This window comes from Salvelinus namaycush, chromosome 1, assembly GCF_016432855.1.
Source record: "Salvelinus namaycush isolate Seneca chromosome 1, SaNama_1.0, whole genome shotgun sequence".
NCBI lineage: Eukaryota > Metazoa > Chordata > Actinopteri > Salmoniformes > Salmonidae > Salvelinus > Salvelinus namaycush.
The window spans coordinates 31,362,449-31,389,684 of record NC_052307.1 but is presented as its reverse complement, the minus strand read 5'-3'; the positions used below and the strand labels follow the sequence as shown (position 1 = coordinate 31,389,684).

Genomic DNA, 27,236 nt, shown 5'->3' with positions numbered 1-27,236 from the left:
CTATATTATTCTCTGAGGCTACCCGAAACATGTTCCAGTCCGCGTGATCAAAACAATCTTGACGCGTGGATTCCGATTGGTCAGACCAGCATTGAATGGTCCTTGTGACGGGTACATCCTGTTTGAGTTTGTCTATAGGATGGGAGAAGCAAAATGGAGACGTGGTCGGATTTTCCCGATCGGAGGCTGGGGGAGGGCCTTGTATGCATCGCGGAAGTTAGAGTAGCAGTGATCCAGTGTTTTGCCAGCCCAGATACTGATACTTGTTCTCAAATTTGCTTTGTTAAAATCGTCAGCTACAATAAATGCAGCCTCCAGATATATGGTTTCCAGTTTGCATATAGTCCAGTGGAGTTTCTTGAGGGCCATCGTGGTCTCGGCTTGGGGGGATATACATCGCAGTGACAATAACCAACTAGAATTCTCTTGGGAGATAATACTGACCGCATTTGATTTGAGGAATTCTAGGTCCTGTGAACAGAAGGACTTGAGTTCCTGTATGTTGTATGTTGTTACAATTACACCATGAGTCATTAATCATGAAATATACACCCGCCCTTCTTCCCTGAGAGATGTTTATTCCTGTCGGCGCGACGCACAAAGAATCCCGGTGGCTGTACCGACTCCGACAGCATGTCCCCAGAGAGCATGTCCCCCATGTTTCTGTGAAACAGAGTATGTTACAATCCCGGATGTCTCTGGAAAGCAACCCTAGCCCTAATTTTGTCTACCTTGTTATCTAGAGACTGGACATTAGCGAGTAAAATACTCGGGGAGTGGTGGGTGATGTGTGCACCTCTGAAGTCTGACTAGAAGGCCACTCGTCTACCTCTCCTGTGACGGAATTGTTTTGGGTCAGCCTCTGGAATCAGTTCGAATGCCTTGGGTGGTTCAAACATAGGATCCGCTTCGGGAAAGTTGTATTCCTGGTTGTAGTGCTGGTAAGTTGACGTCGCTCTGATATCCAATTGTTCTTCCCGGCTGTATGTAATAACACTTAAGATTTTCTGGGCTAACAATGTAAGAAATACATTTTTTTTTTTTTACTAAATACTACATAGTTTCCTAAGGATTAGAAGCGAGGCGACCGTCTGTCGACGCCATCTTGCAATATTTTTCAGGTGAAGGATTAAGTATCTAGCGTAATACAAATTGTGTGTGCTTTTACAATCAATTCATGCAATTATTCACTATAAGCTGGTATTGCTGAAAAATAGAGTTGAACAACTATGGTTTATACACTAACAGTCAACGACCAAAAGGACATTTTAATTACCTGATGCACCCCAGACCTGCTGAAAGACCTTGTCTTATGTAGCTTGGGTCTTCATCTTCTCTCAGCCTGATGACAAGGTCTATGTTTGAGCCCTTATGGTCTATCCCACACTATTTGCACAATGACCTTACTTCTTCCACCGATTTTGTCAGAGTATTGAAAAGTAAGTGTTGTTGATTTGATTCGTATAACTTAAAAAGGACATTTTTGGGATACAGGCCCAAAAATGTATATCACTTCAAGTAAAAAGCAAAAACATGCAAAACACTAATTTGATCAAATTCATCAAAAGGGTGGGGAGAATGTCTGAAAATTGACTTTGAGAATTATGATTAAAATGGGGGAACCAACGTTACTCCTCACTATCCCTAAACGAGGCCAGTAACAATCATTTTAACTGCTATGCATTGACCTTGCCTTAATTTATATTACGGGGAGTAACTTTGCATTGCTATGCTACATCTGTACCTTTGACTAAGCTAGTTAGCATTGCTAGCTAATGTTAGCTAGATCAGCTAAAAATAACTATTTCTTGTAGCACTCAGTACAACTTGGAAACTAACAGTAGTAGAAAGGTTTTCACACGTTTCAAACATACTTATGGTTGGTTGTGTATACAATACAGTTACAGGGGTTTGTCAACTGTACGGGTTTATATTCAGGAGCGATAGCACCACATGTACATACACTATATATACAAAAGTATGTGGACATCCCTTCAAATTAGTGGATTCGGCTATTTCTTTATTTTTTTATTTTTTTTTAAAATAAATTTTATCCCATTTTCTCCCCAATTTTCGTGGTATCCAATCGCTAGTAATTACTATCTTGTCTCATCGCTACAACTCCCGTACGGGCTCGGGAGAGACGAAGGTCGAAAGCCATGCGTCCTCCGAAGCACAACCCAACCAAGCCGCACTGCTTCTTAACACAGCGCGCCTCCAACCCGGAAGCCAGCCGCACCAATGTGTCGGAGGAAACACCGTGTACCTGGCCCCCTTGGTTAGCGCGCACTGCGCCCGGCCCGCCACAGGAGTCGCTGGAGCGCGATGAGACAAGGATATCCCTACCGGCCAAACCCTCCCTAACCCGGACGACGCTATGCCAATTGTGCGTCGCCCCACGGACCTCCCGGTCGCGGCCGGCTGCGACAGAGCCTGGGCGCGAACCCAGAGACTCTGGTGGCGCAGTTAGCACTGCGATGCAGTGCCCTAGACCACTGTGCCACCCGGGAGGCCCTGGATTCGGCTATTTCATCCACACCCATTGCTGACAGGTGTATAAAATCGAGCACACAGCCATGCAATCTTCATAGACAAACATTGGCAGTAGAATGGCCTGTACTGAAGAGCTCAGTGACTTTCAATGTGGCACCATCATAGGATGCCAGCTTTCCAACAAGTCAGTTCGTCAAATTTCTGCCCTGCTATGAGCTGCTCCGGTCAACTGTAAGTGCTGTTATCGTGAGGTGGAAACGTCTAGGAGCAACAACGGCTCAGCCGCGAAGTGGTAGGCCACACAAGCTCACAGAACAGGAACACCGAGTGCTGAAGCGTGTAGTGCATAAAAATCACCTGTCCTCCGTTGCAACACTCTCACTACAGAGTTCCAAACTGCCTCTGGAAGCAACGTCAGCACAAGAACTGTTCGTATGGAGCTTCATGACATAGTTTTCCGTGGCCGAGCAGCAGTAAACAAGCCTAAGAAATACCATGCGCAATGCCAAGCGTCGGCTGGAGTGGTGTAAAGCTTGCCGCCATTGGACTCTGGAGCAGTGGAAATGTGTTCTCTGGAGTGATGAATCACGCTCCACCATCTGGCAGTCCAACGGACAAATCTGTGTTTGGCGGATGCCAGGAGGACGCTACCTGCCCCAATGCATAGTGCCAACTGTAAAGTTTGTTGGAGAAGGAATAATGGTCTGGGATAGTTTTTCATGGTTCGGACGAGGCCCCTTAGTTCCAGTAAGGGGAAATGTTAACGCTACAGCATAAAATTACATTCTAGATGATTCTGTACTTCCAACTTTGTGGCAACAGTTTGGGAAAGGCCCTTTCCTGTTTCAGCATAACAATGGCCCCATGCACAAAGCGAGGTCCATACAGAAATGGTTTGTCGAGATTGGTGTGGATGAACTTGACTGGCCTGCACAGAGCCCTGACCTCATCCCCATCGAACACCTTTGGGATGAATTGGAACGGTGACTGCGAGCAAGGCCTAATCGCCCAACATCAGTGGCCGACGTCACTAATGCTGTTGTGGCTGCATAGAAACAAGTCCCTGCAGCAATAATCCAACATCTAGTGGAAAGCCTTCCCAGAGGAGTGGAGGCTATTATAGTAGCAAAGGGGGGACCAACTCATTATTAATGCCCATGATTTTGGAATTAGATTTTCAACTAGCAACTAGTGTCCACATACTTTTGATCATGTAGTGTACCTTTTTTCTTTGGAGTTCAAAAACTGGCTGCTACTGCAACCCCGTAGAATGAGGAAGTAAGCAGCTACTGCGACACGTAGAATGAGGATGTAGCCAAGCCAATAGAAAGCGAAGCATCCAGGAGCCAACTAAAAGAGGGGGCAGGTTTTGGGCGTGTTTTCCCTGGGCGGTTCTTGCCTGGTCATGGAAGAACCGCCCAGGACACGGGTCGCAGTCTTACCAAACTCTGACGCGGATTGTGGTGTGTTTGCCCGCCGTAGGTAACATGTGACTAAGATTACACTGCTGTGCTGGGTCACAACGTGTCTCTGGACCTCAGAGAGAGGGAGAGAGAGAAGAGCAAGGGAAATGAAGAAAAGAAAGACAGTGTCACCGTGTGTTGGTGTAACTTCTGTGGCTCAGAGTGCGATCACTGAATCGCTCACGTGCATGTTCCATTTCTCTGAATAACATTCCATTCCAGCCTGGGGCGCAGGCAGGTAAGTAAGCAGGCTTCAATGCTTAGGTAACAGAATACAACGGTCACAAATAGGGCTGTTACGGTGACATCAATACACTGTGATGAAAGAAATAAAAGCTGAAATAAATCATTCTCTCTACTATTATTCTGACATTTCACATTCTTAAAATAAAGTGGTGATCCTAACTGACCTAAGACAGGGAGTTTTTACTAGGATTAAATGTCAGGAATTGTGAAAAACTGAGTTTAAATGCATTTGGCTAAGGTGTATGTAAACTTCTGACTTCAACTGTATATTTACACAGGGGGAATTCATATCCATGTTTGGATTCTTTACATTGATAGGACCATGTGAATATACTGTTTAGTCAACTCCACTGTGTTAGTGTTTGTAGTGAGCGGTGCTTAGTCTGTGTGTACTGTACAATATAGGCTTGGATTCCATAGATAGCTGCTCTGTTGCAATACACTACACACACCCATTCTGCCTGCTGTCTTTCATTAGTATGTAGGCCCTTTTTTGTTGTAGGTGTACTGTATAGATGGTATAGCTGTCATCTCAACAGCGACCCCAACCTCCCCCGCCACACACCAACACACACACCCCAGCATAGTTCCGTGGCCTCTGACCTTTCCAGGCCAATGCTCTCTTGACCTTTTATTGTTGTCCGAGTGAGAGGAGATGCAGGAGTGATGGAAGAGCGATGGAGAAGAAACGGATAAGCAGTAAAGCTGCATAGTTGCAATACACACACACACACCCTTTTGTGTTGTAGGTGTACTGTATAGATGGTTTAAACATAACCATGTTTGATTAGTATTTAAGCTCTTTGTGATGGGCTGTATAGCGGTGGAGCATTAACATGGTTTAATAGACCTTCCTGGGGTGTCGGCATTCTTTCATCCTCAAACTCAGTCAGCGACAGTCTGACACTATTGTGTTTAAATAGTGCCCCCCCACAGAGTCAACTAATGAATTGCAACAGCAACACCAGCCACAGCTGCTGTAATGAAAAGGACTAGAGAGATTTACAGCCAATAGCTCTTATCCCCTCTGAGGGAAACGTCACAATGCCACTCTGTCACTCTTCTATTCAGCTACTTTTGTTAGAATTTTTAACAAAGAAGAGTTGGCCGTGTTGCCTCTGTTCTGTATCGCAAAGGTTAAGAGTATTTAGTGTTTTAACAGATCTGTCTCCACCAACAGTACATAAAATAAGTGCTGTAGTCTTGACTCTTGTTCAATTCAAACTAGAGGTTGACCGATTTTATGATTTTTCAACGCTGATACTGATTATTGGAGGACCAAAAAAAGTAAATACCGATTAATCGGCCGATCTTTAAAAATATATATATATATATATTTGTAATAAGGACAATTACAGCAATACTGAATGAACAATGAACACTTTTTATTTTAACTTAATATAATACATAAAGAAAATCAATTTAATCTCAAATAAATAATGAAACGTATTCAATTTGGTTTAAATAATGCAAAAACACAGTGTTGGAGAAGAAAGTAAAAGTGCGACATGTGCCATGTAAAAAAGCTAACGTTTAAGTTCCTTGCTCAGAATAAGAGAACATATGAAAGCTTGTGGTTCCTTTTAACGTAAGTCTTCAATATTCCCAGTTAAGAAGTTTTAGGTTGTAGTTATTATAGGAATTTTAGGACTATTTCTCTCTATACCATTTGTATTTCATATACCTTTGACTATTGGATGTTCTTATAGGCACTTTAGTATTGCCAGCCTAATCTCGGGAGTTAATAGGCTTGAAGTCATAAACAGCGCTGTGCTTCAAGCATTGCTAAGAGCTGCTGGCAAACGCAGTAAAGTGCTGTTTGAATGAATGCTTACGAGCCTGCTGCTGCCTACCACCGCTCAGTCAGACTGCTCTATCAAATATCAAATCATATACTTAGTTATAATAAACACACAGAAATACGAGCCTTTGTTCATTAATATGGTCAAATCCAGAAACTATCATTTCGAAAACAAAACGTTTATTCTTTCAGTGAAATACGGAATCGTTACGTATTTTATCGAACGGGTGGCAACCCTAAGTCTAAATATTGCTGTTACATTGCACAACCTTCAATGTTATGTCATAATTATGTACAATTCTGGCAAATGAATTACGGTCTTTGTTAGGAAGAAATTGTCTTCACACAGTTCGCAACGAGCCAGGCTGCCCAAACTGCTGCATATACCCTGACTCTGCTTGCACGGAACGCAAGAGAAGTGACACAATTTCCCTAGTTAATATTGCCTGCTAACATTAATTTATTTTAACTACATATGCAGGGTTAAAAAAATATACTTGTGTATTGATTTTAAGAAAGGAATTGCTGTTTATGGTTAGGTACATTTGTGCAACGATTGTGGGGTTTTTTCCGCGAATGCGCTTTTGTTAAATCATCACCCGTTTGGCGAAGTTAAAGTAGGCTGTGATTCAATGATAAATTTAACAGGCACCGCATTGATTATATGCAATGCAGAACAAGCTAGTTAATCTAGTAATATCATAAACCATGTGTAGTTAACTACTGATTATGTGAAGATTTAAAAAAATAAAAAATTTAAATTACAAGATAAGTTTAATGCTAGCTAGCAACTTACCTTGGCTCCTTGCAGCCACAAGGTCATTTAGATGCTGCACTCGCGTAACTGGTGGTCAGCCTGCCACGCAGTCTCCTCGTGGATTGCAATGTAATCGGCATCCAAAAAGGCCGATTACCGATTGTTATGAGAACTTGAAATCGGCCCTAATTAATCGGCCAACCTCTAATTCAAACAGTCTGTTTCTGTTGCTAAAACTAGTAACTGTTACATATTATTATTGAGGAGAAGTGCCCATGCTTTTCTGGAGCAAGTGGCTTTGTCTTCTGATTTTTTTGCACAGAGAACTGTAGGAAGAGGACTTGAAGTGTGTGTTTGTGTGCGTGCGTCTGTCTGTCTGTCTCTTATTGCTGGGGGGGAGGACGGCCCCCATCCAAACAAGAAAGGACGGCCCCCATCCAATCTGCACCACCACATCCCATGACAATCCACCATCACACAAACCCTGGTCCAAAGCTGTCATCTCAACAGTGATCCCACCCTCCCTCGCCACACACCAACACACACACCCCAGGATAGTTCTGTGGCCTCTGACCTTTCCAGGCCAATGCTCTCTTGACCTTTATTGTTGTCCGAGTGAGAGGAGATGCAGGAGTGATGGAAGAGAGATGGAGGAAACGGATAAGCAGCAAAGCTGCATAGTTACAATACACACACCCTTTCTTATATATTTAAGCCTTTTTGTGTTGTAGGTGTACTGTATAGATGGTTTAAACATAACCATGTTTGATTAGTATTTAAGCTCCTTGTGATGGGCTGTATAGCGGTGGAGCATTAACATGGTTTAATAGGCCTTCCTGGGGTGTCGGCATTCTTTGGTCCTGAGGATAAGAGAGATTTACAGCCAATAGCTTTTATCCCCTCTAAGGGGGGAAACTTCACAATGTCACTCTTCTCTATAGCTACTTTTGTTAGAATTTTCAACAAAGAAGAGTTGGCCGTGTTGGTCCAAAGCTGTCATCTCAACAGCGACCCCACCCTCCCCCGCCACACACCAACAACACACACACCCCAGCAGTGTAGCCTAGTGGTTAGAGCGTTGGACTAGTAACCGAAAGGTTGCAAGTTTGAGTCCCCGAGCTGACAAGGTACAAATTTGTCATTCTGCCCCTGAACAAGGCAGTTAACCCACTGTTCGTTCCTATGCCGTCATTGAAAATAAGAATTTGTTCTTAACTGACTTGCCTAGTTAAATAAAGGTAAAATAAATAAATAGTTCTGTGACCTCTGCCCTTTCCAGGCCAATGCTCTATTGACCTTTTATTGTTGTCCGAGTGAAAGGAGATGGAGGTGCAGGAGAGATGGAGGAAACGGATAAGCAGCAGAGCTGCATAGTTACAAAACCTTCAGAGACCCTGTCTGTCATGATCAATACTATTATCTAGATCAATACTATTATCTAGATCAATACTATTATCTAGAGTTAGGGGGCTTTCATACCAAATTGGTTTGGAGCGTTTTTTCCCCGAACTCTAGCATGTTTCCCCCTTAGTGTTCACACCAGGCCAAATTAACTGAACTATCTGCACTCGGGAGCGCAATAAACAACGCACTGTGGTTCGCTCAAAAAGAGTGGCCTCGGTCCAATTACATTCGTGCCATGGTGCGGTTCGCTGTAGGTGAGAACGCAGTCCGGACCAAACACAGGAAAAGAACCAGAAGCGGGGCATTATTATTGGTTGTTTGACTGTGAGTATTTGATGAAATGCACACAGTACCATCATTTCATATCTATGAAGCGTTATGTGAGTTGCAAGCAGCGCATTTAAGATCACATCCGATGCAGATTAGGGGAGACTGGGCTGGGGCTATACCCGTGATTATAGCGTAGTCATGACGCAGTTAGAGCGCAGTTCCTCCCGCACGTTGTTGGAAGACCCAAGCGAAAGTAATATGAAGTTTGTGACACAAAATAGATGGATTTTAATGTGAGCATTTTTCAACAAAAAAAAAAAAAAATTACTTTCATGAACACGGTTTTGTTTAGGCATTTTAGTTTGTTTGACATTTTGCAATGTAAAACCAACCGGACCAAAAAAACACAATGTCACAAATAATCGAACTCTGAATCAAACTATAGCTCGAAACAGGGGTCTCCAACTGGTAGATCACGAGCACCAGTAAGTAGCTACCTACGAGTAGCTCGCCAAGCAATTCTGAAAGTACATGCATTTTTTTCATCGCAAACTGTCATAAATATACAGCTCCTGGCTACTATCAAATCAAAGCCACATTTGACATTATCCCAGTCGTTTTTAGCCACTAATGGCTTAACGTAACACAATAACTCACAATTAATTTCCAGCAATATTGCCCCTGTCTGTCTGTCTGGTGCGTGCGTTTATCACTCCGTATGTAGCCAGTTAGCGCTGCTAATGATAACCGTCTTGTGCGTAGAGAAAGATTTTCTCCTAAAACATTCTCAATGAAATGTTAACTGTAAAGTAGGCATACCTGACATAACTATATTATGATTATGTGTATCAATTTGGTGGCCATTGTTTAACAAACTGGGCCATGACATGTGCTGCAGCAGTAGGCCAAACAGCAGAAACATCGCTAGACCAACACATTCCTCACTTTCCAGTTGGGCAATCTAAAGGGGAACAACACAAAAATCCCAAACTGTTCGTTTTTTATCCCCAGACCTGAAAAATGGTCTTCTGGTGTGATTTAAGAATTGACATGGACTCAGAACATACATTTTTGTTGTGTCTCTATGAATAATTGTAATATTGAGAGTAAAACATTTAGAAAAAATCCCAGACCAGGAAAAATAAAACTGAGAAAACAGAATTTGGGGAAAATACCAAATATCATTTTGAGGGGCCAGTCATTCCAAATACGGGTTGCTAACCATTATTTTCACAGGTATATTGACAGAAGAGAAGAATGTGCCTGTTTGAACGCTTTTAAAAAATGAGTAGCTCGCAACCTTTCATTCTTTTTAAGTAGCTCGTGCTAGAAAATGTTGGAAACCCCTGGCTCAGACCTGTGTGTGAAAATGCACTTTGTTTGGCTGTTATGTCCCTTTCACATCCCTAGTATGAAATTATTCAAGGGCAGATCAAATACAGATAAGATCATAGGTTATTTATTTGGTTTCTGAATAGAAAAGTTCCAGCAGAAGCCTCTCATGAATAGGCCCCTAGGCCTAGGTTGCTTAGCTTTCTGACATTTGTTGTAGATTGTTGGCTAGACTAAGCATAACAATTTATCGTTCTTGCAAAGACCTGGCCATGCTTAGCTGTGGACAATTATCTGGTAAGACTGGGATACATACACACACACACATCTGGTGGGCAGGGATTGTGTTCCTCCTCAAGTGGAATCTTACATCACTGTGGAACAGAGCTCAGGTTACCATGGTGATGTAGCCAGCACTGTCAACCATGGGTATACTGGGTAGGGTTAAAGTTAGCGTTGCACGTGTCTTTCTCCTCTTTCTCTGTTTCCCTTTTCTCTCTGTCTCTGTCTTTTTCTATTTCTGTCTCTCATGCTCTCCGTTTCTCTTTTTACCTACCCTGTATCTCCACACATTCTAGTACACAGTGTATGTGCTTCTGATAAAGAAGTTGTCTGTTTAAGCAATAAGGCACTAGGGGGGTGTGGTATATGGCCAATATACCACGGCTAAGGGCTGTTCTTATGCACAACGCAGAGTGCCTGGATACAGCCCTTAGTCGTGTTATATTGGCCATATACCACAAACCCCCCGAGGTGCCTTATTGCTATTATAAACTGGTTACCAACGTAATTAGAGCAGTAAAAATAAATATTTTGTCATACCTGTGATATATGGTCTGATATACCACAGCTGTCAGCCAATCAGCATTCAGGGCTCGAACCACCCAGTTTCTAATTGTTGTTATAGGACTGTGTTCATAAGACTATATCCCTCTGGGTGGACAATAAACAGATTGAACATGAGGTTATTCTAGGCGCTTCTGTAAAGTTCTGATTTCGTATTCTTGTAAATTTCACTTCTGTTTCTCTGCAACTAACCTGTACCCCCGAACATTGACTCGGTACCGGTACCCCCTGTATATAGCCTTGGTATTGTTATTTTATTGTGTTACTTTTTATTTTATTTTTAACTTTAGTTTATTTAGTAAATTTTTTTTAACTATTTCTTGAACTGCATTGATGGTTAAGGGCTTGTAAGTAAGCATTTCACGGTAACACCTGTTGTGTTCAGGGGATGTGACAAATACAATTTGGTTTGAACTGCAAGGAGTCATAACTGACTGAAAACACACACTCACACAACAACACTGAAATGTGTACCCTTCAGAATCCAGGGTTTGAAGAGAGGGTGATGGATTGTTGTCAACACTAAGACATCAGCTCCATGGATCTCTCTGTAACTCTCGGTTTCTCTCTGTGTCTCATGGTGGACGCGCTCTCTGACAAATGTGATGAGCCCTTTGATGTTGTTGACGTTCATGGTTTCTGTGGTTTCCATGCCCCGGGTGTAGTAAATGGTGTGCAAGTCAGTCAGCCGCACAGACACAAAGTCTCTGTCTCTCTCTCGCTCCGCTCGGCTCACATGCTAGTGTCTCCTCATGTTAAAACTGGGCTCATCAGAACGAATTGAGCCGGGAGAAACAGAGCTGTGGTAGTCCCTGTCACACATAACACTGTAGCCTATGGGACATACCATACACACACACCACTGTAGTCTACTATGGGACAGACTGCCACTGTAGGACACTGTTAGGGCACCAACTCATGTGTTTTATTATTACTTACATGTCACGAAAAGGTGTGTGTGATAGGCCTATGGCTTTGTAACAAGCTTGTGTGTGTGTATAGAGAGAGGGCTCAATTAATCAATGTCATTAATTACCTGACTGATGAACGGTTAATGAATGTTGGCTGTCATATTAACTACTCTCACCCTCTCCCCTTACCCCTCACCTGTCCACCCCCCACCTCTCTCCTCTGTCTCTCTCAGCCTCTTTCTCCCCCTCCCCCTCTCTATCGCTTTCCCCCCTCTTTCAGCCCTCCCACACAGATGCACCCCGCTGCCCAGCTCGACAGGAGCGATGGGATGTGTCAACTAGGTACTTTACTTGACAACATTAAACACTAACTGGGGGAAGGAAGGGGTGAGGGGCTTAGGAAAGGGAAAGAGGGGGGGGCATGATGTCAACTAGGTACTTCACACATTGACCAATCCTAAACCTGAAGATGGATGAGAAGGCAAGGGGGGGAGAAGAGGGGCGCAGTCAACACTGCTGGCAGACACAAGAGAGAAGGGGGAGGTAGAAGAATGGAGGATGGGAGAAGAGGGTTGGTGCAGAGGAGGTAGAATAAGGGTGAGGAAAGGCTAAGGACAGAAGGAAGCTCAGGGCTAGTTTCCCGGAACTAGATTAAGGCTACTCCTGGACTAAAAAGCTTTCTCTGGAGACTGGAGAGGAGGCTTAGTCTATCATTTTTAAATCAGAGGGATGGGGTGAGGGTGTTGGGGGAAAGGTATTAGTCTGACAAGAAGGCCTTGTGTCTCATGGGGGTGAGACAGTGAAAGATGACATGAGGGGTGAGTGGAGTTGACATGATGCCAGAAAGAACACCACCTCCTGACTAACAAACTTACCTCCCTGCTTCTATCCCGCTCTCCTTCTCTCTCCCCACGCTTCCTTCTCCTCCTTCCCATCTCCGACCTTTTATCCCCTTCTCTCCCTCTACCTTCTTTCTCTCCTTCTTTGTCTATCCCTCGCGCTCCTCCTCATTTTCCCTGTCTACTCTGCTTTACTTTTGACCCTATCTGCCCCTTCCCAATGCCCTGTCTTTATCCTTCCCAATGCCCTGTCTTTATCCTTCCCAATGCCCTGTCTTTATCCTTCCCAATGCCCTGTCTTTATCCTTCCCAATGCCCTGTCTTTATCCTTCCCAATGCCCTGTCTTTATCCTTCCCAATGCCCTGTCTTTATCCTTCCCAATGCCCTGTCTTTATCCTTGCTCTCCTCCCTCATCCCCTACCTCCTTCTCTGTTTGTAATCGACAGCATGTACTGTATGAGTACATACATCTGGGTTTGTGTCCCGAATTGCACCCTATTCACTTTTTAGTGCAGTACTTTTTACCAGGGCCTATAGAGCTCTGATCAAAAGTAGTGCACTATAGAGGGAATAGGGTGCCATTTTGAACTCTTTCTGGGTCTTCCAGGCCCATCCCAGTATCAGGTATTTCCACAGTCCTGGATCCCCTCTGACCTTTGATGATCCAGTCTAGGGTAAAGAGAAGGGGACTGTGCAGATACTGTTGCCTCAGGTCAAGTCTTGGGCTCTGGAACCAGGACCAGACCGCTGTCTCTCTGTAAACTCAGCTTTAGGCCCAACCCTGCTTCCCAGCCACAGCCTCAGTGACTCCCCGTGGAGCTTTTGATCCAGTGGGCAAAGGGCCCAGTTTCTAACATACTTTACATAGTACATTACCTTCTGTACTACTCTAGTCTAGATGGCCTCATGGCCACACTCATGAAAGTAATAGTAAATGATCAATCTCTCTCTCTCGCCCCTCTTTCTCACTCTCTCTCACTCTCTCTTTCTCTCTCTCTCAGTAGATGACACAGTCCTGGACCATGTAAGGGAGCTGAAGGCGCAATCTGCAGTGTTTCTACCGGAGAGAGCGACGGGGAGAGTGAGGGAAGAGGAGGAGCGAGGAATGGGCATGGGGAAGAATATCACCTCTAAGTCGATGGAGGGAGAAGGGGCGAAGTATGAGGAGGAGAACAAACACAGAGCAGACTTCTACCCCATTCCGGTACAGTATACTTGTGTGCGCGAGTATGTTTTCTGTCTGTATGCATGCATCTGTGTGCGTGTCTGCTTGCACAGGGGTATTTAGGCAGTTAAGGGTCATCAAGCTGACACACTGACAGAGGATTGATTTGTAATGACAGGGTTAGGCCACCATACACACAGACCTGTCATTAGGATCACTTAACACTCTTCAAGGTCACACACAAACACATATGTCGTGACAGTTTTTTTGTTCTGGCCATTCCCTCTTGGCTGCAGCACAGTCCCCTCGTGCGTCACACCACAAATCAACAATAACGAGGGTTTCGAGCCACAAACAGTTGGACGGACGCATGTGATACTGTGCTGAGAAGCCCCAACACAAAGCCTGTCCTGTTTTCGATTCCATCAGAGATTTACAACTATAGTGCCTTAAAGTATTCATAACCCTTGACTTATTCACATTTTCTTGTGTTACAGCCTGAATTCAAAATGGATTAAAAAAAAAAAATTCTACCCCATAAAGAGAGAACGTGTTTTTAGAAATGTAAATTTGCTAATTTATTAAATATTCACACCCTTGAGTCAATACATGTTGGAATCACCTTTGGCAGCAATTACAGCTGTGAGTCTGGATTGTACAATACAGTGCATTCTGAAGGTATTCAGACCCCTCGACTTTTTCCACATTTTGTTTCGTAACAGCCTTATTCTCAAATTGATGAAATCTTTTTTTTCTTGTAATCAATCTACACACAATATCCTATAACGACAAAGCAAAAACAGGTTTTTAGAAATGTTTGCAAATGTATGCAAATAAAAAACTTTACTCAGTGCCTTGTTGAAGCACCTTTTGGCAGTGTTTACAGACTCAAGTCTTCTTGGGTATGAAATGATGCTACAAGCTAGGCACACCTGTATTTGTTTCTCCCATTCTTTTCTGCAGATCCTCTCAAGCTCTGTCAGGTTGAATGGGGAGTGTCGTGCACAGCTATTTTCAGGACTCTCCAGAGATGGTTGATCGGGTTCAAGTCCGGACTCTGGTTGGGCAAGTCGAAACCACTCCTGCGTTGTCTTGGCTGTGTGCTTAGGGTTGTTGTCCTGTTGGAAGGTAAACCTTTACCCTAGTCTGAGGTCCTGAGCGCTCTGGAGCAGGTTTTCATCAACGATCTCTCTGTACTTTGCTCTGTTCATCTTTCAATCGATCCTGACTAGTCTCCCACTCCCTGCCGCTGAAAAACATCCCCACAGTATGATGCTGCCACCACCATGCTTCACCGTAGGGATGGTGCCAGGTTTCCTCCAGACGTGACGCTTGGCATTCAGGCCAAAGAGTTCAATCTTGGTTTTATCAGACCAGAGAATCTTGTTTCTCATGGTCTGAGAGTCCTTTAGGTGCCTACAAGCGGTCTGTCATGTGCCTTTTACTGAGGACTGGCTTTTGTCTGGCCACTCAACTATAAGGTTCTGATTGGTGGAGTGCTGCAGAGATGGTTGTCCTTCTGGAAGGTTCTCCCATCTCCACAGAGGAACTCAGGAGCTCTGACAGTGCCCTACTCCCCCGATTGCTCAGTTTGGTCGGGTGGCCAGCTCTAGGAAGAGTCTTGGTGGTTCTAAACTTTTTCCATTTAAGAATGATGCAAGCCACTGTGTTCTTGGGGACCTTCAATGCTGCAGACATTTTTTCGTACACTTCCGCCGGATCTGTGCCTCGACACAATTCTATCTTGGAGCTCTACGGACAATTCCTTCGATCTCATGGCTTGGTTTTTGCTTGGACGTGCACTGTCAACTATGGGACCAAATCCTGTCCTATCAATTGAATTTACCACAGGTGGACTCCAATCAAGTTGTAGAAACATCTCAAAGATGATCAATGGCACCTGAGCTCAATTTTGAGTCTCATAGCAAATGGTCTGAATACTTATGTAAATAAGGTGTTTCTGTTTATTTATTTTTATATAAATTTGCAAACAATTAAAAACCTGTTTTCACTTTGTTGATATGGGTATTGTGTGTAGATTGAGGATTTGTTTTATTAATCAATTTTAAAATAAGGCTGTAACATAACAAATTGTGGAAAAAGTCAAGGGGTCTGAATACTTTCCGAATGCACTGTATTTGCACATTATTCTTTTTAAAATTCTTCAAGGTCTGTCAAGTTTGTTGTTGATCAATACTAGACTGCCATTTTCAAGTCTTGCCATAAATTTAAGTCAAAACTGTAACTAGGCAACTCCGGAACATTCAATGTCATTTTGGTAAGCAACTCCAGTGTATATTTGCCCTTGTATTTTAGGTTATTGTCCTGTTGAAAGGTGCATTCGTCTCAGTGTCTATTGGAAAGCAGACTGAACCAGGTTTTCCTCTAGGATTTTGCCTGTGCTTAGGTCTACTCCGTTTCTTTTTATCCTAAAAGAACTCCCTAGTGCGTGCCAATGACAAGCATACCTATAACATGATGCAGCCACCACCACGCTTGAAAATATGAAGAGTGGTACTCAGTGATGTTGTGTTGGATTTGGGGTTGAATCTGTGTTTGAAATTCACTGCTCGACTCAGGGACGTTCCAGATAATTGTATGTGTGGGGTACAGAAATTAGGTAGTCATTCAAAAACCATGTTAAACACTAACACTATGCACACAGAGTCCATGCAACTTATTATGTGACTTGTTAAGCAACATTTTTACTCCTGAATTTATTTTGGCTTGCCATAACAAAGGGGTTGAATATTTATTAACTCAAGACATTTCAGCTTTTCATTTTTTATTAATTTATAAACATTTCTAAAAACATAATTCCACTTTGACATTATGGGGTATTGTGTGTCGGTCAGTGACACAAAATCTCAATTTAATCCATTATAAATTCAGGCTGTGACACAACAAAATGTGGGGAAAGTCAAAGGGTGTGAATACTGTCTGAATGCACTGTATATCCTGTTTATTATAAGTATCCCATTCACATGCTCCTCTCTGCTGTTACTGAATGGCTGAATGGGACAGAGGTGGATAAAGGGACACAGTGGCTATTCTCAATGACCTGTACAGCAATAGTCCCACCTCCTTCCCTTATGTCATTCTTTCTTTCTTCTTAATCCTCACCTCACTCTCCCCTCCATAGCTCTCTCTCTGCATGCCTTCCCCAAGGTACTAGTTTTGTGATGTCCATTAATACAAATGACAGACACAGACAGACAGACAGAAAAACAAAACAAAAACAGACTGTGTAATGTATAATCTTTCATTTAGGATCCATTGTCTAGAACCTAATATTCAGTTCATTCTAAGGTCTCTCATCTGTTGTCTGCTCTGCCAGAAGGGATCTTTACAAACTAGTGAAAAATGGGTAGTAGGATAAAATGTAATGTGTCCCCAGGAAAGTCTCTCTCTCTCTTCTCTCTTCTCTCTTCTCTCTCTCTCTCTCTCTCATTTATATAATACACACACACACACAGTTTAATGCCGATGACATTTGAGTCAGAACAAAAGTAATTTGTTATTTTTCATGCCTGACAGACGAGATGCAAAGACACATCCTCAAAGTGTGTGTTCGTGACCTTCATCTATAATTTGCTAACCAAGTCACAGACAGAGGATACAACACACACCCTGGATCCCTAGAGCATATGTGTGTCCGTCAGTGTGAAGAATAGACCAGTGCATGCACTAATGAAGGAACTAATTTAATTATGGCCCTCTTTTCCCCTGGATCCTTTTTATTAAGCTGAGCTGCAAAGGCCCCTAAAGCAACACCCAGGCTGTCCTTGTGTGTTAGGTCCAATAGTTTTGTTAACCTTACCCAAGCATTATCAATGCCCTTGCTTTGCTATCCTTGAAATGTACTCTCTCTTGCAGATACACACACACTTGTGCGTACACAAGTGTGTTAGTTGTTACTTTGAACCCTTCCTGGTTAAATAAAAAAAGAAAATGTAGTGTGTGTGTGTGAACTGTTTGCAAAATTCTTCAGGGGACGTTTTTGCTCTGCCAAAACAGGCGGTATCACTGCAAATGCACAGTGTTTGAGCATAACACTTCATTCAAAAGTTTGGAATGCAACACACCCACCATAGCACTTTCTATTATATGTATTGTAAACATGCATTATACGTTCTGCATCATACGATCTCTACCGCTCCTCCTTCATTGACATGTTGTAGACCTACTGTTAAAGGGTCTGAAATACATGTTGTAGACCTACTGTTAAAGGGTCTGAAATACATGTTGTAGACCTACTGTTAAAGGGTCTGAAATACATGTTGTAGACCTACTGTTAAAGGGTCTGAAATACATGTTGTAGACCTACTGTTAAAGGGTCTGAAATACATGTTGTAGACCTACTGTTAAAGGGTCTGAAATACATGTTGTAGACCTACTGTTAAAGGGTCTGAAATACATGTTGTTGGGAGTAAGACAGTGATAATGACATTGTCAGTTCTTGGTAATTACATTGTTTGTGTATGTACTGTCCTGTAGATGGATAAAGTATTGCCATATATCTGTCTGTGCTGTACTGTAGGTGGTGGTTAACGGAGTGGGACAGGCCGCTGGAGAGCAGGACACTGAAGACACTGAGCTGATGGCCGTCTACACTAAAGAGAACCAGGGAGGAGAGAAAGTACAAGGCGCACGCACACTTCAAACTCCTAACTCTCCCTTCTCATCTCACTAATCGCCCTACATCCTCTGTTTATCCTTACCTTCCTCCCCCTCTCTCCCCTAGCTTGCTCTTTTGATCATCCCCTCCTCTCCCTGTCACTGTGACTCTGCACTTTTCCCCTCGCGTGAGAACAAGACATGAAAGAGACTGAGAGAGAGGTCACAGATACAGGAAAAATTTCTCATCGTTGTCTGTTTGAATCTCTCTTTCTTATTCTCTCTCTCCCTCTCCCTTTCTAAATCCCTCCCTCCCTAGTCTTTCTTCATTACGAAACTCTCTTGCTGAATCTTTTAGTTTCTCTCTTTCATTCTGAATTCCCCGCTCCTCACTCCTCCCCCTCTGTCTCTGTCTGGACATGTGGCTGTGACCTCATCAGCCTGTGACTATGGGCCCTGGTCAAAAGTAGTGAACTAAATAGGGAATAGGCCATTTGGGCCTATAATTCATCCTACCACCTGTGACTCATGTCAGTAACTAATGCTTTAATGACAGCCCCTAGAGTGGTTGGGTTCAGGTCTTACCTCCCTCAGGCACACACACACTTACAAATAGATTGCTACCTGTAACACTAAACTACACAGACAACCTCTTAGTCTTAACCCTTTACTCCAGAGACCATATAGCCTGTGGTGTTTGAGGTTGTACATCTATAGTTCTCACCATTTTGTTTGTGTTTGTGTGTAGAGTTCCATGTCGGAGACGTTGGACAGTGCAGACAGTATGGACGCCAGGAGAATGGACATGATCTACACCATTGAAGACACCCCTCCCTGGTACCTGTGTATATTCCTGGGCTTACAGGTGAGACGCATGCAAGCACACACACACACACACACACATCCCCCCTGGTACCTCTGGGTTACCTTTTTTAAAGGGGTATTGTGAGATTCTGGTAATGAAGCCGTTTTTGAATGTCAGAAGAACTTGTGGATACCATTTGTATGTCTCGGTGTACAATATGAAGGAAGTTAGAGGTAGTTTCGCGAGCCAATGCGAGCTAGTATTAGGGCAATGACAGGAAGTCTACATAGCGTACCTGTAGACTTCCAGTCATTGCGCTAATTAGCATTGGCTCGTGAAGCTATCTCTAACTACCTCCGACTAGTCAGTTAAGAACAAATTCTTATTTACAATGACGGCCTACCTCGGCCAAACCCTCCCCTAACCCGGCCTACGCTGGGCCAATTGTGTACCTCCTTATGGGACTCCCGATCACTGCCGGTTGTGATACAGCCTGGGATCGAACCCGGGTCTTTAGTGAAGCCTCTAGCACTGCTACTACACGCCGAGACATAAACATGGTATCTACAAGTTCATTTGACTCTGGGTCTGTAGAAAAACGTCTTACAGATGTCTGATCTTAACTTGATCAGTCTTTTGTTGCGGAGAATTTTCCTGAAGGTTCAGGAAATTAAAATGAGTCTTGTGATTGGCTAAAAATTAGCAGTTCTCTTTCTCTCCATTCGGGGGCAGTCGAGTCAGCGAGCCCTGATCCCAATATCTTAAAATAATGTTCTCGCTCGCTCATGCTATAGGCTTAGGTTGTATTACTGCAACACTTAAATGTGCAAAATGTATCTGAGATGCAGCCATACGTATCAACAACCGTCATTTTATATAGCTTAATTTAGCGCATATTGATGGTTTAACGAGACCTCAGTTGGCAATAATTTAGTGCCATCGATGGTTGCAATAAGCCCCTTGTTGTTTTATTATATTCCTATAGGCTACCCGTTAGCTTATTGATAGGCACATAATGAAAGGTTTGAAAACAGATAATCTACTGTTTGTGTTTCCGTGGCTAAATTGACGACCTGCCATCAGTTGATTGACAGATGTAGGCCTACAGTACTGTAGAACGATAAACTTTCCTCCAGTGTGGATGCCCGCCCATGTTTTATAGTTAGGCTATGTATAATTTGCAGAGGTGGGTAGAGTACTTAAGTAAAAGTACTGTTAATTTCAGCCTGAAGAAACTACTGAAGTACGAGTAAAAATAGTATCCGGTCAGTAAACTACTTAAGTACCAGTTACACATTTAGTTTGTTAATTTTTTACACCTGTTGGTAAACTGTGAAAGCGAAACAAAAGGATAACAACTTAGTGCAATTTATTTATTATTAAAGCCTGTCAGCACCATCTTGCAGATGTCCCCCGGCACAGATACTCTCCAATGAAAACTGACCTCGAACAAAGTCCGTAGGCTGTACAGTTTCAATTGTGGTCATTCAATGTTGACTTAATATCTTTCAATGTGCACAATTTCATAAAGCTACAGTGGGGAGAACAAGTATTTGATACACTGCCGATTTTGCAGGTTTTCCTACTTACGAAGCATGTAGAGGTCAGTAATTTTTATCATAGGTACACTTCAATTGTGAGAGACAGAATCTAAAAAAAAAAATCAAAAAATCCAGAAAATCACATTGTATGATTTTTAAGTAATTAATTAGCATTTTATTGCATGACATTGTTCTCCCCACTGTATATGGTACTCGAGACGTTGGAATCATTTTACAATTTCAATACCATTAATGAACATTTATTTCACAATATAATTTCAAGTATATGTGATGGTAAATGCGTACTAAAAATATTTACAGCAAGTGTGATGTTTAATTTTTCACTCAGAATGAACAGGTTAGTGGTACAACAGTCAAGCAATCAATACCGAAATGTCACTATCAATCATGTTACTAGTATGCTAATCAGACACATTTCACCAAGGACTTAAATTGACGTTAAAAAATATATAGATTTTAGCTAATCCTAACCCTTTTCCTAACCTTAATCTACTCTAACCGGCTACATTAATTCTCCTAACCTGCTTCGTAAAGTCAATTTTTGATTAGCTGTATCTCTTCTAGAGAACCGGATTGACACTCCCTCCTTCTCTTCTGAACCTCCTTTCCACTTTGAAGGGTATTTTCTTTTCTTGGCTTGGCCCATTCTCCTCACCCTCGGTTGTGCCGCTACAAGCTGTAAATAAAGACACACACAAAAAAAAGTGATTTCTAGTCTGGCACAAAAAGCTTACTGAGATGATACACTGACTGTATGACAGAGGTGCTTATAGGCCCTGTCACAAAAACTGAATGACATTTAGAGAGAGAGAGAGAGCAATGCATGGGCGGATGCTGCAGTAGACTGAACCGTTGATCTAGCTAACGTTAGCTAGTTACATGGTTGACACTACAGTTAGCTAGCTTAGACAGCTTGTCTAGTTTCAACCTAATGTGATAGCTAGTTAGCTATTGCCACACACATCTGATTACTCTATTCACTCTTTTTGCCACTAACAAAGTGACTAGTTGGGAAACAAACAGAGATCGTATGAGGAGCTAAAAACAGGAGATGAAACTTTTTCTGTCAAATTCTGGGTTAGCCAAAACTAGCTAGTTAGCTACCTAGGCATTTCATTTGCACTTGTCCTCAACTCAATTTCAGCAGCAGAATTATATCTTACAAATACTTATCTTACTCCAGAAATATATAATATTGCAAACGCAGAAGGTAATTAAAGTGCAATTTACCTCGCATCTGGATAAGAACCCAAGAACAAAAATATGAAGAGCTGTGGTCGAGATAGAACTGGGTTTGACGGATGACTTTGAGAGTCAATGGACTTAAGAGTTTTGATGGCAAGCTATTTTGAATACATTTCCTTGGTCAAGGGGTTATGAAATGTTCATACAGACGTAAAAGGGAACCCATAGTTTGATTTAATGTACATTTAATTTTAATTCGCTACATTTGGTTATTATTATATAATAATATAAATCTATGTAACAAAGTGATTTGGTAAAATGTAATGGAGTAAAAAGTAAGTTACGTCCTTCAGAAATTGCTTGAGTAAGAGTACAACTACAGCCCACAGAGTCACTAGAAAAGTACTAGTTCCTCAAAATATATCAAGGGCAGTAGTGGGCCGGATTCGAATCCATGCCTACTCTGGCGTATGTGTGCCATTTGTCAGCAGCTGTACCCACTGGACCACAAAGACACTGAGATAACCATGAAGAACCATTTAGTTAGCCTATTGCTTGCCCCACCTGCCCTGAATGACGTGTTGCCACTGGTTTTTATGCAGTTGACTGTCTGATTTATATGTGTAATATGCAAATAATGCCATGTTGACTCTCTCTATGTAATATGCAAGTAATGACAACTGCCTTGTGTCCTCAGAGATATTCTATTACCTAGGCTGCAACTGAATAACATGGCTTCCTCTCCTTGTCTCCTCTCCTTTATCTGCACTGATGTGAAATACTTGGAGAGGTGAAAGGTAATGCCTGATCGGGATCCTCCCTATTGCTGTAATCTGTCCTTTGTTACCAGTGCAGATGAACAAAAGGAGACAAGGAGTGGAAGCCACTTCAGACAATGTTCAGATGCAGCCATGCCCAGTTCAAAAAATGCCATCTCACTGCTTATTCAAGTGTCCTCCTATTTCCCCTTCTATAACCCATATGATGTAACATAGTCTCCCCACTCCTGATGTAACTAAGCCCCTCCCCTTCACACTGATGCTTATAAAACATACTCTTATGAAAGTTGATGCTCTGCTTCACTGTCGCACGCACACACACACTTTCACAATGTAATCCTCTCTTCTCTCACTCTAGCACTACCTGACATGTTTCAGTGGTACCATTGCGGTGCCATTCCTGCTAGCTGAAGCCATGTGTGTAGGGTTTGACCAGTGGGCTACCAGTCAGCTCATAGGAACTATCTTCTTCTGTGTGGGAATCACCACCCTGCTACAGACTACACTGGGCTGCAGGTACACACACACACACACACACACACACACACACACACACACACACACACACACACACACACACACACACAGTGATGGGTTTAGGGCTGATGCAGGCACCAAGGGAAACTGTAGGCCAGTGTTGTGGCTACAGGCTTCTGTACATAATACTCTAGAATACTGTGCTATTGATCTTCTCTCCTGCACTTTCCCCTTTACTGCTTGTAAAATGTTTTACATCCCTCTCTCTTTCTCTAGTGTTCTCTCCATCTCCTCTCTCTCCTTATACCCTCTGCCTCTCACCCCCTACTCTCTCCTCTGTCCTCTCTCTCCCTCCTCTCTCTCTAAGTACCATGTTGGCATAATAGACAGTGAAGAGACTGAGAAAAGTCACTCCTCCATCCTTTCTCTTCCTCTGTTCCTCCTTCATTCCTCTTTATCCCTCTATCATTCTCTAGTGTGTGTGTGTGTGTGTGTGTGTGTGTGTGTGTATGTCAAATCAAATCTTATTGGTCACATACACATATTTAGCAGGTGTTATTGCGGGTGTAGCAAAATGTGTGTGTGAGCGCGTGTGCGCATGTGACTCAACAGTTTCTGAAAGCACATGAGCCAGAAGTTGTACTGTTGGTAACTGGAATGGAGTGGGTTAGCACCAGGGCAGGAAAGTGTGGGTGTGTGTATTTGGCCAACTGTAGAGCTGCACCCCCTCTTCCCAGACTGACCAGTGAACTTGAAATGTTCTGAGTGTCCGGGGGTTCCTCCCAACTGGCACCATATTCTGACGGCTCTGGTCAAAAGTAGTGCACTATGATATAGGGAGCCATTTGGGTTGTTAGCCTGAGTATGTCATGAATGTTTGGTGTCAACAGTAAACCAGACTGTGGGAGAAGATATCCATAGTTTTACATTCTGCACAGTGTGGTTAGCGTTAGGGATATGTTTAGGGCTACATGGTGAGGAGCATTGACCGAATGGACAAACAAGCACTCCATTTTATTTTTTTCTCTCTTCCACCTCTCCCTCTACAGGAAACACTATCCTTTTCTTTTTCTCTCCTTTTCGTTCCCTCTTTTTCAGTTCTTTCTCTCCTCACTGTGGTTAGAGATTCAAATTTGACTCAGTGAGTCAGTGTGACCTGAGATGCCCTTCTGTTCTCTCCTCTCTGTCTCTCCCTCCCCTTGCCCACTCTCTCTCTCACTCTAGAAATATGATATCCTTTAGAAATACCACAGCCAGGTTTCATCATTGTTGCCATGGTTATTATCGCTACCACACGTGAATGTGTTGCTAGATGCCATGTCATGTCATGGTAATCTGTTTGTAATTGTGTTTGCACGTCTCAGTCTCATGGCCAAGATACAGCAGCACTGACAGGAAATCACTGCACACACACACTTGACACACAAACACACACAGAAGGTACTCCGCTAGTCTCATGGCCTTGAATGATTCCTGTCTGAAACGAGAGAATTAAGCAGTATTTTACTGTTTCAGCGGCTACAGTGTCTGATAGTCAGGCTACAGCCTTGAAAAGAACTGCACATACACTCACAGACCAGTGGTATGGCAGACTGTCTGCCTGGCTCTCACACATTCCTCTCAGCTCAAGGAGAAACCAGGCATTCAGCCACATAGGACTTCTGTGAAAATGGGTTGATGTAATTTAAGCTGTGTCCAACCGAAGAACCATAAATGTGGGCCAAAGAGCTCTATTTTCATGTCATCTGACCATAGCACTGCCTGGAGTTTGATAAACGCCATTGGCACTTGGATTGGAACCGGTTCTACGGTCAGATAACATTACAATATAGCTATAAGGCCATGCACACCAGTGGTGGGTTTGGCGTTGAAAAAAAAGAATATGCAGAAAAGTACCTCATACCTATGGTAAAATATAATTTAACATTTTGAGCATGCAATATAGCACAGTATTTATTTTAGTCTTTTTTGCTCATCTTTATCAAGGGTATCAATAATTATGGACCTGACTCCTGTCTTTAGTCCTGCAGTTAGGACTGATCGCACAGAGAAGCATACACAGCACTTGCATACACAGATGATGAACCTATACATAGCAATTGTGCACCATAGAGGGCTGCGGATTCCGACAGATCATTGAGGCGTTCTCTGCATTTTTCATGCTGTAGTTGGGACCAAGCGGTCAGACAGACAATTTAGGGAAAAATATTTTTGTTGTCCTGCAGATTGTTTGGGAAAAGTTGTCTTTCTGCTTCATATGTGTTAGCCTACCTATTGTATTAAAAGCACATTTGCTGCATTATTCACACAATAAGAATTTGCTGCTTCTAGTTAAGTTGCCTGTGGGCCAAAAAGCTCTGTCATCTGAGCATAGCTGTGGGAATTAGGGGTGCTGCAGCACCCCCTGAAAAATAAGATTTATTTTTATTTTATATTTTGAAAGAAACATTTAAATAGTGCACTGGGCTTTTTACTTGTATTAGCGGACCGATATAGACAACACTTATCATCTACGCTTTGACAAAGGTAGTTGTAAAATTAAGAACATTATCTTGCAGGATTCAATAGTTGGAATTGTAAGAGTTGTTGCCCTGTCCCTTTCTCTGCAATGCTCATTCTGATGGAATCCAGAAAGAACAAAACCGTGTCCTCAAATATTTACATCAAAAGGTGCAAAGTTATAGGCAAAGATGCAAAACATCCACATAAAATTAGATATTTTTCATGAACAAATAAGGAAAACCACTTTGTGCAGTATTAAATTTACCATCCTTACAAACCACTTAATGTCAATGTACATAGGCTGGTCATCTAGGTTTTTACCTGTAGACTTTCCATCACCATGAAGAAAACCAATGCACAATACAGTAATTGAGTACACTGAGACATCAAGTGGTTTGTGATGAGGGGCAGTTTGTAGCGCATGGAGCTTGCATGCTAGGGTTGTGGGTTCGTTTCCCACGGGGGTCCAGTAAGAAAAGGTATGCACTCACTACCGTAAGTTGCTCTGGATAAGAGTGTCTACTAAAATGGTAAAGGAACTAACAAAGAGTCACTGACCAACAACCAAAATGAAACAGGTGGGGTTTTAGGAGGGGTTCTGAAAGACACACTCATTGGGGTGTTCACTGAAAGTTGACTAGCAACGACTGGAACCTAAAATACACCTACTAAGTGTGCCCACTAAATTTGCTGAAGAGGCAAACAAAAGAAAAACCTACACCAAACCAAAAAGGTGAATAGGGAAATCATATAAAGAATTGTTCATCTAGAAATCAGAGTAGGGAGCACCAACTAAAAGTGTTAACCATCTACCAAGACAACTGGAGAACTTGGCCAGCCACTCTTAAATAGCACGTGGGCAAGCAAACGTGAAAGACCTTCCCACTAACGAGATGGCAACCAGCACAGGTGTAACACATACTGACTAAGGTGACACCAATCGGTGTGCCCTATGCACTAACGAGCTATATGTGCAAAAGTCCAACCTAAAAAAATTACCTGTAACAACATAGAAATAAAGTTGTAATTCAATAAACTGGAAAACATATCAAGCAAGTAGTTTTATGTTCCACAAGTATTATCAGAGTAAATGTTTTGTACAGATAATTATCAGACTCAAGTTACAAATGCTGGTAAACACTCAAATATATTTTGTTTACATTTTTTCACAAAAGTAATGCTCTGGGCCTTTACTAATCCTGTATTAGCAGACCGATATAGACATATTCAGCGCCAGCAATCAACATGTTTTTCTGCATGTAACAATGTGGAGGGCTCTAGCTGTGCCACTAGACATTCTGGTTCGAATCCAGGCTCTGTCGCGACCGGGAGACGCATGAGGCAGCGCATAATTGTCCCAGTGTCGTCCGGGTTATGGAGGGTTTGGCTGGCAGGGATATTCTTGTCCCATCGCGCACTATCGACTCCTGTGGCGGGCCGGGCGCAATGCACGCTGACACGGTCGCCAGGTGTTTCCTCCGACCCGTTTGGTGCGACTGGCTTCCGATTTAAGCGGGCATTGTGTCAAGAAGCTGGGTTATGTTCGGCTCACGGCTCTCGACCTTTGCCTCTCCCGAGTCCATACGGGAGTTGCAGCGATGGAACAAGACTAACTAGCAATTGGATACCACGAAATTGGGGCGAAAAAGGGGTAATTTAAAAAAAATATACATAACAATGTGGAGGGCTCCACATTGACATGACTGGTTGACGGTAGGTGGGGGCGTGAAGTCCTGTATAAACACAAACTCACTTCCTTTACAACTTCCTTCACAACAGAT

At 42.8% G+C, this 27,236-nt stretch overlaps 1 protein-coding gene across 2 annotated transcripts in view; it reads left to right on the top strand.

Moving 5' to 3' along the window:
- The window catches only part of LOC120034295 (solute carrier family 23 member 2-like), a 58,842-nt gene that overhangs the window by 19,560 nt on the left and 12,046 nt on the right, over positions 1 to 27,236 (top strand). Inside the window, exons 1-5 of one of the 2 annotated variants that reach the window (XM_038980835.1) lie at positions 11,766 to 11,865; positions 13,365 to 13,567; positions 18,069 to 18,167; positions 18,894 to 19,010; positions 22,835 to 22,992. In XM_038980835.1, the coding sequence (XP_038836763.1) occupies positions 11,817 to 11,865; positions 13,365 to 13,567; positions 18,069 to 18,167; positions 18,894 to 19,010; positions 22,835 to 22,992 (626 nt within the window). In that variant the 5' untranslated portion in view covers positions 11,766 to 11,816. Of the gene's footprint in view, positions 1 to 11,765; positions 11,866 to 13,364; positions 13,568 to 18,068; positions 18,168 to 18,893; positions 19,011 to 22,834; positions 22,993 to 27,236 lie in introns of those variants that run through there. The other variant, XM_038980914.1, reaches the window with a different exon arrangement.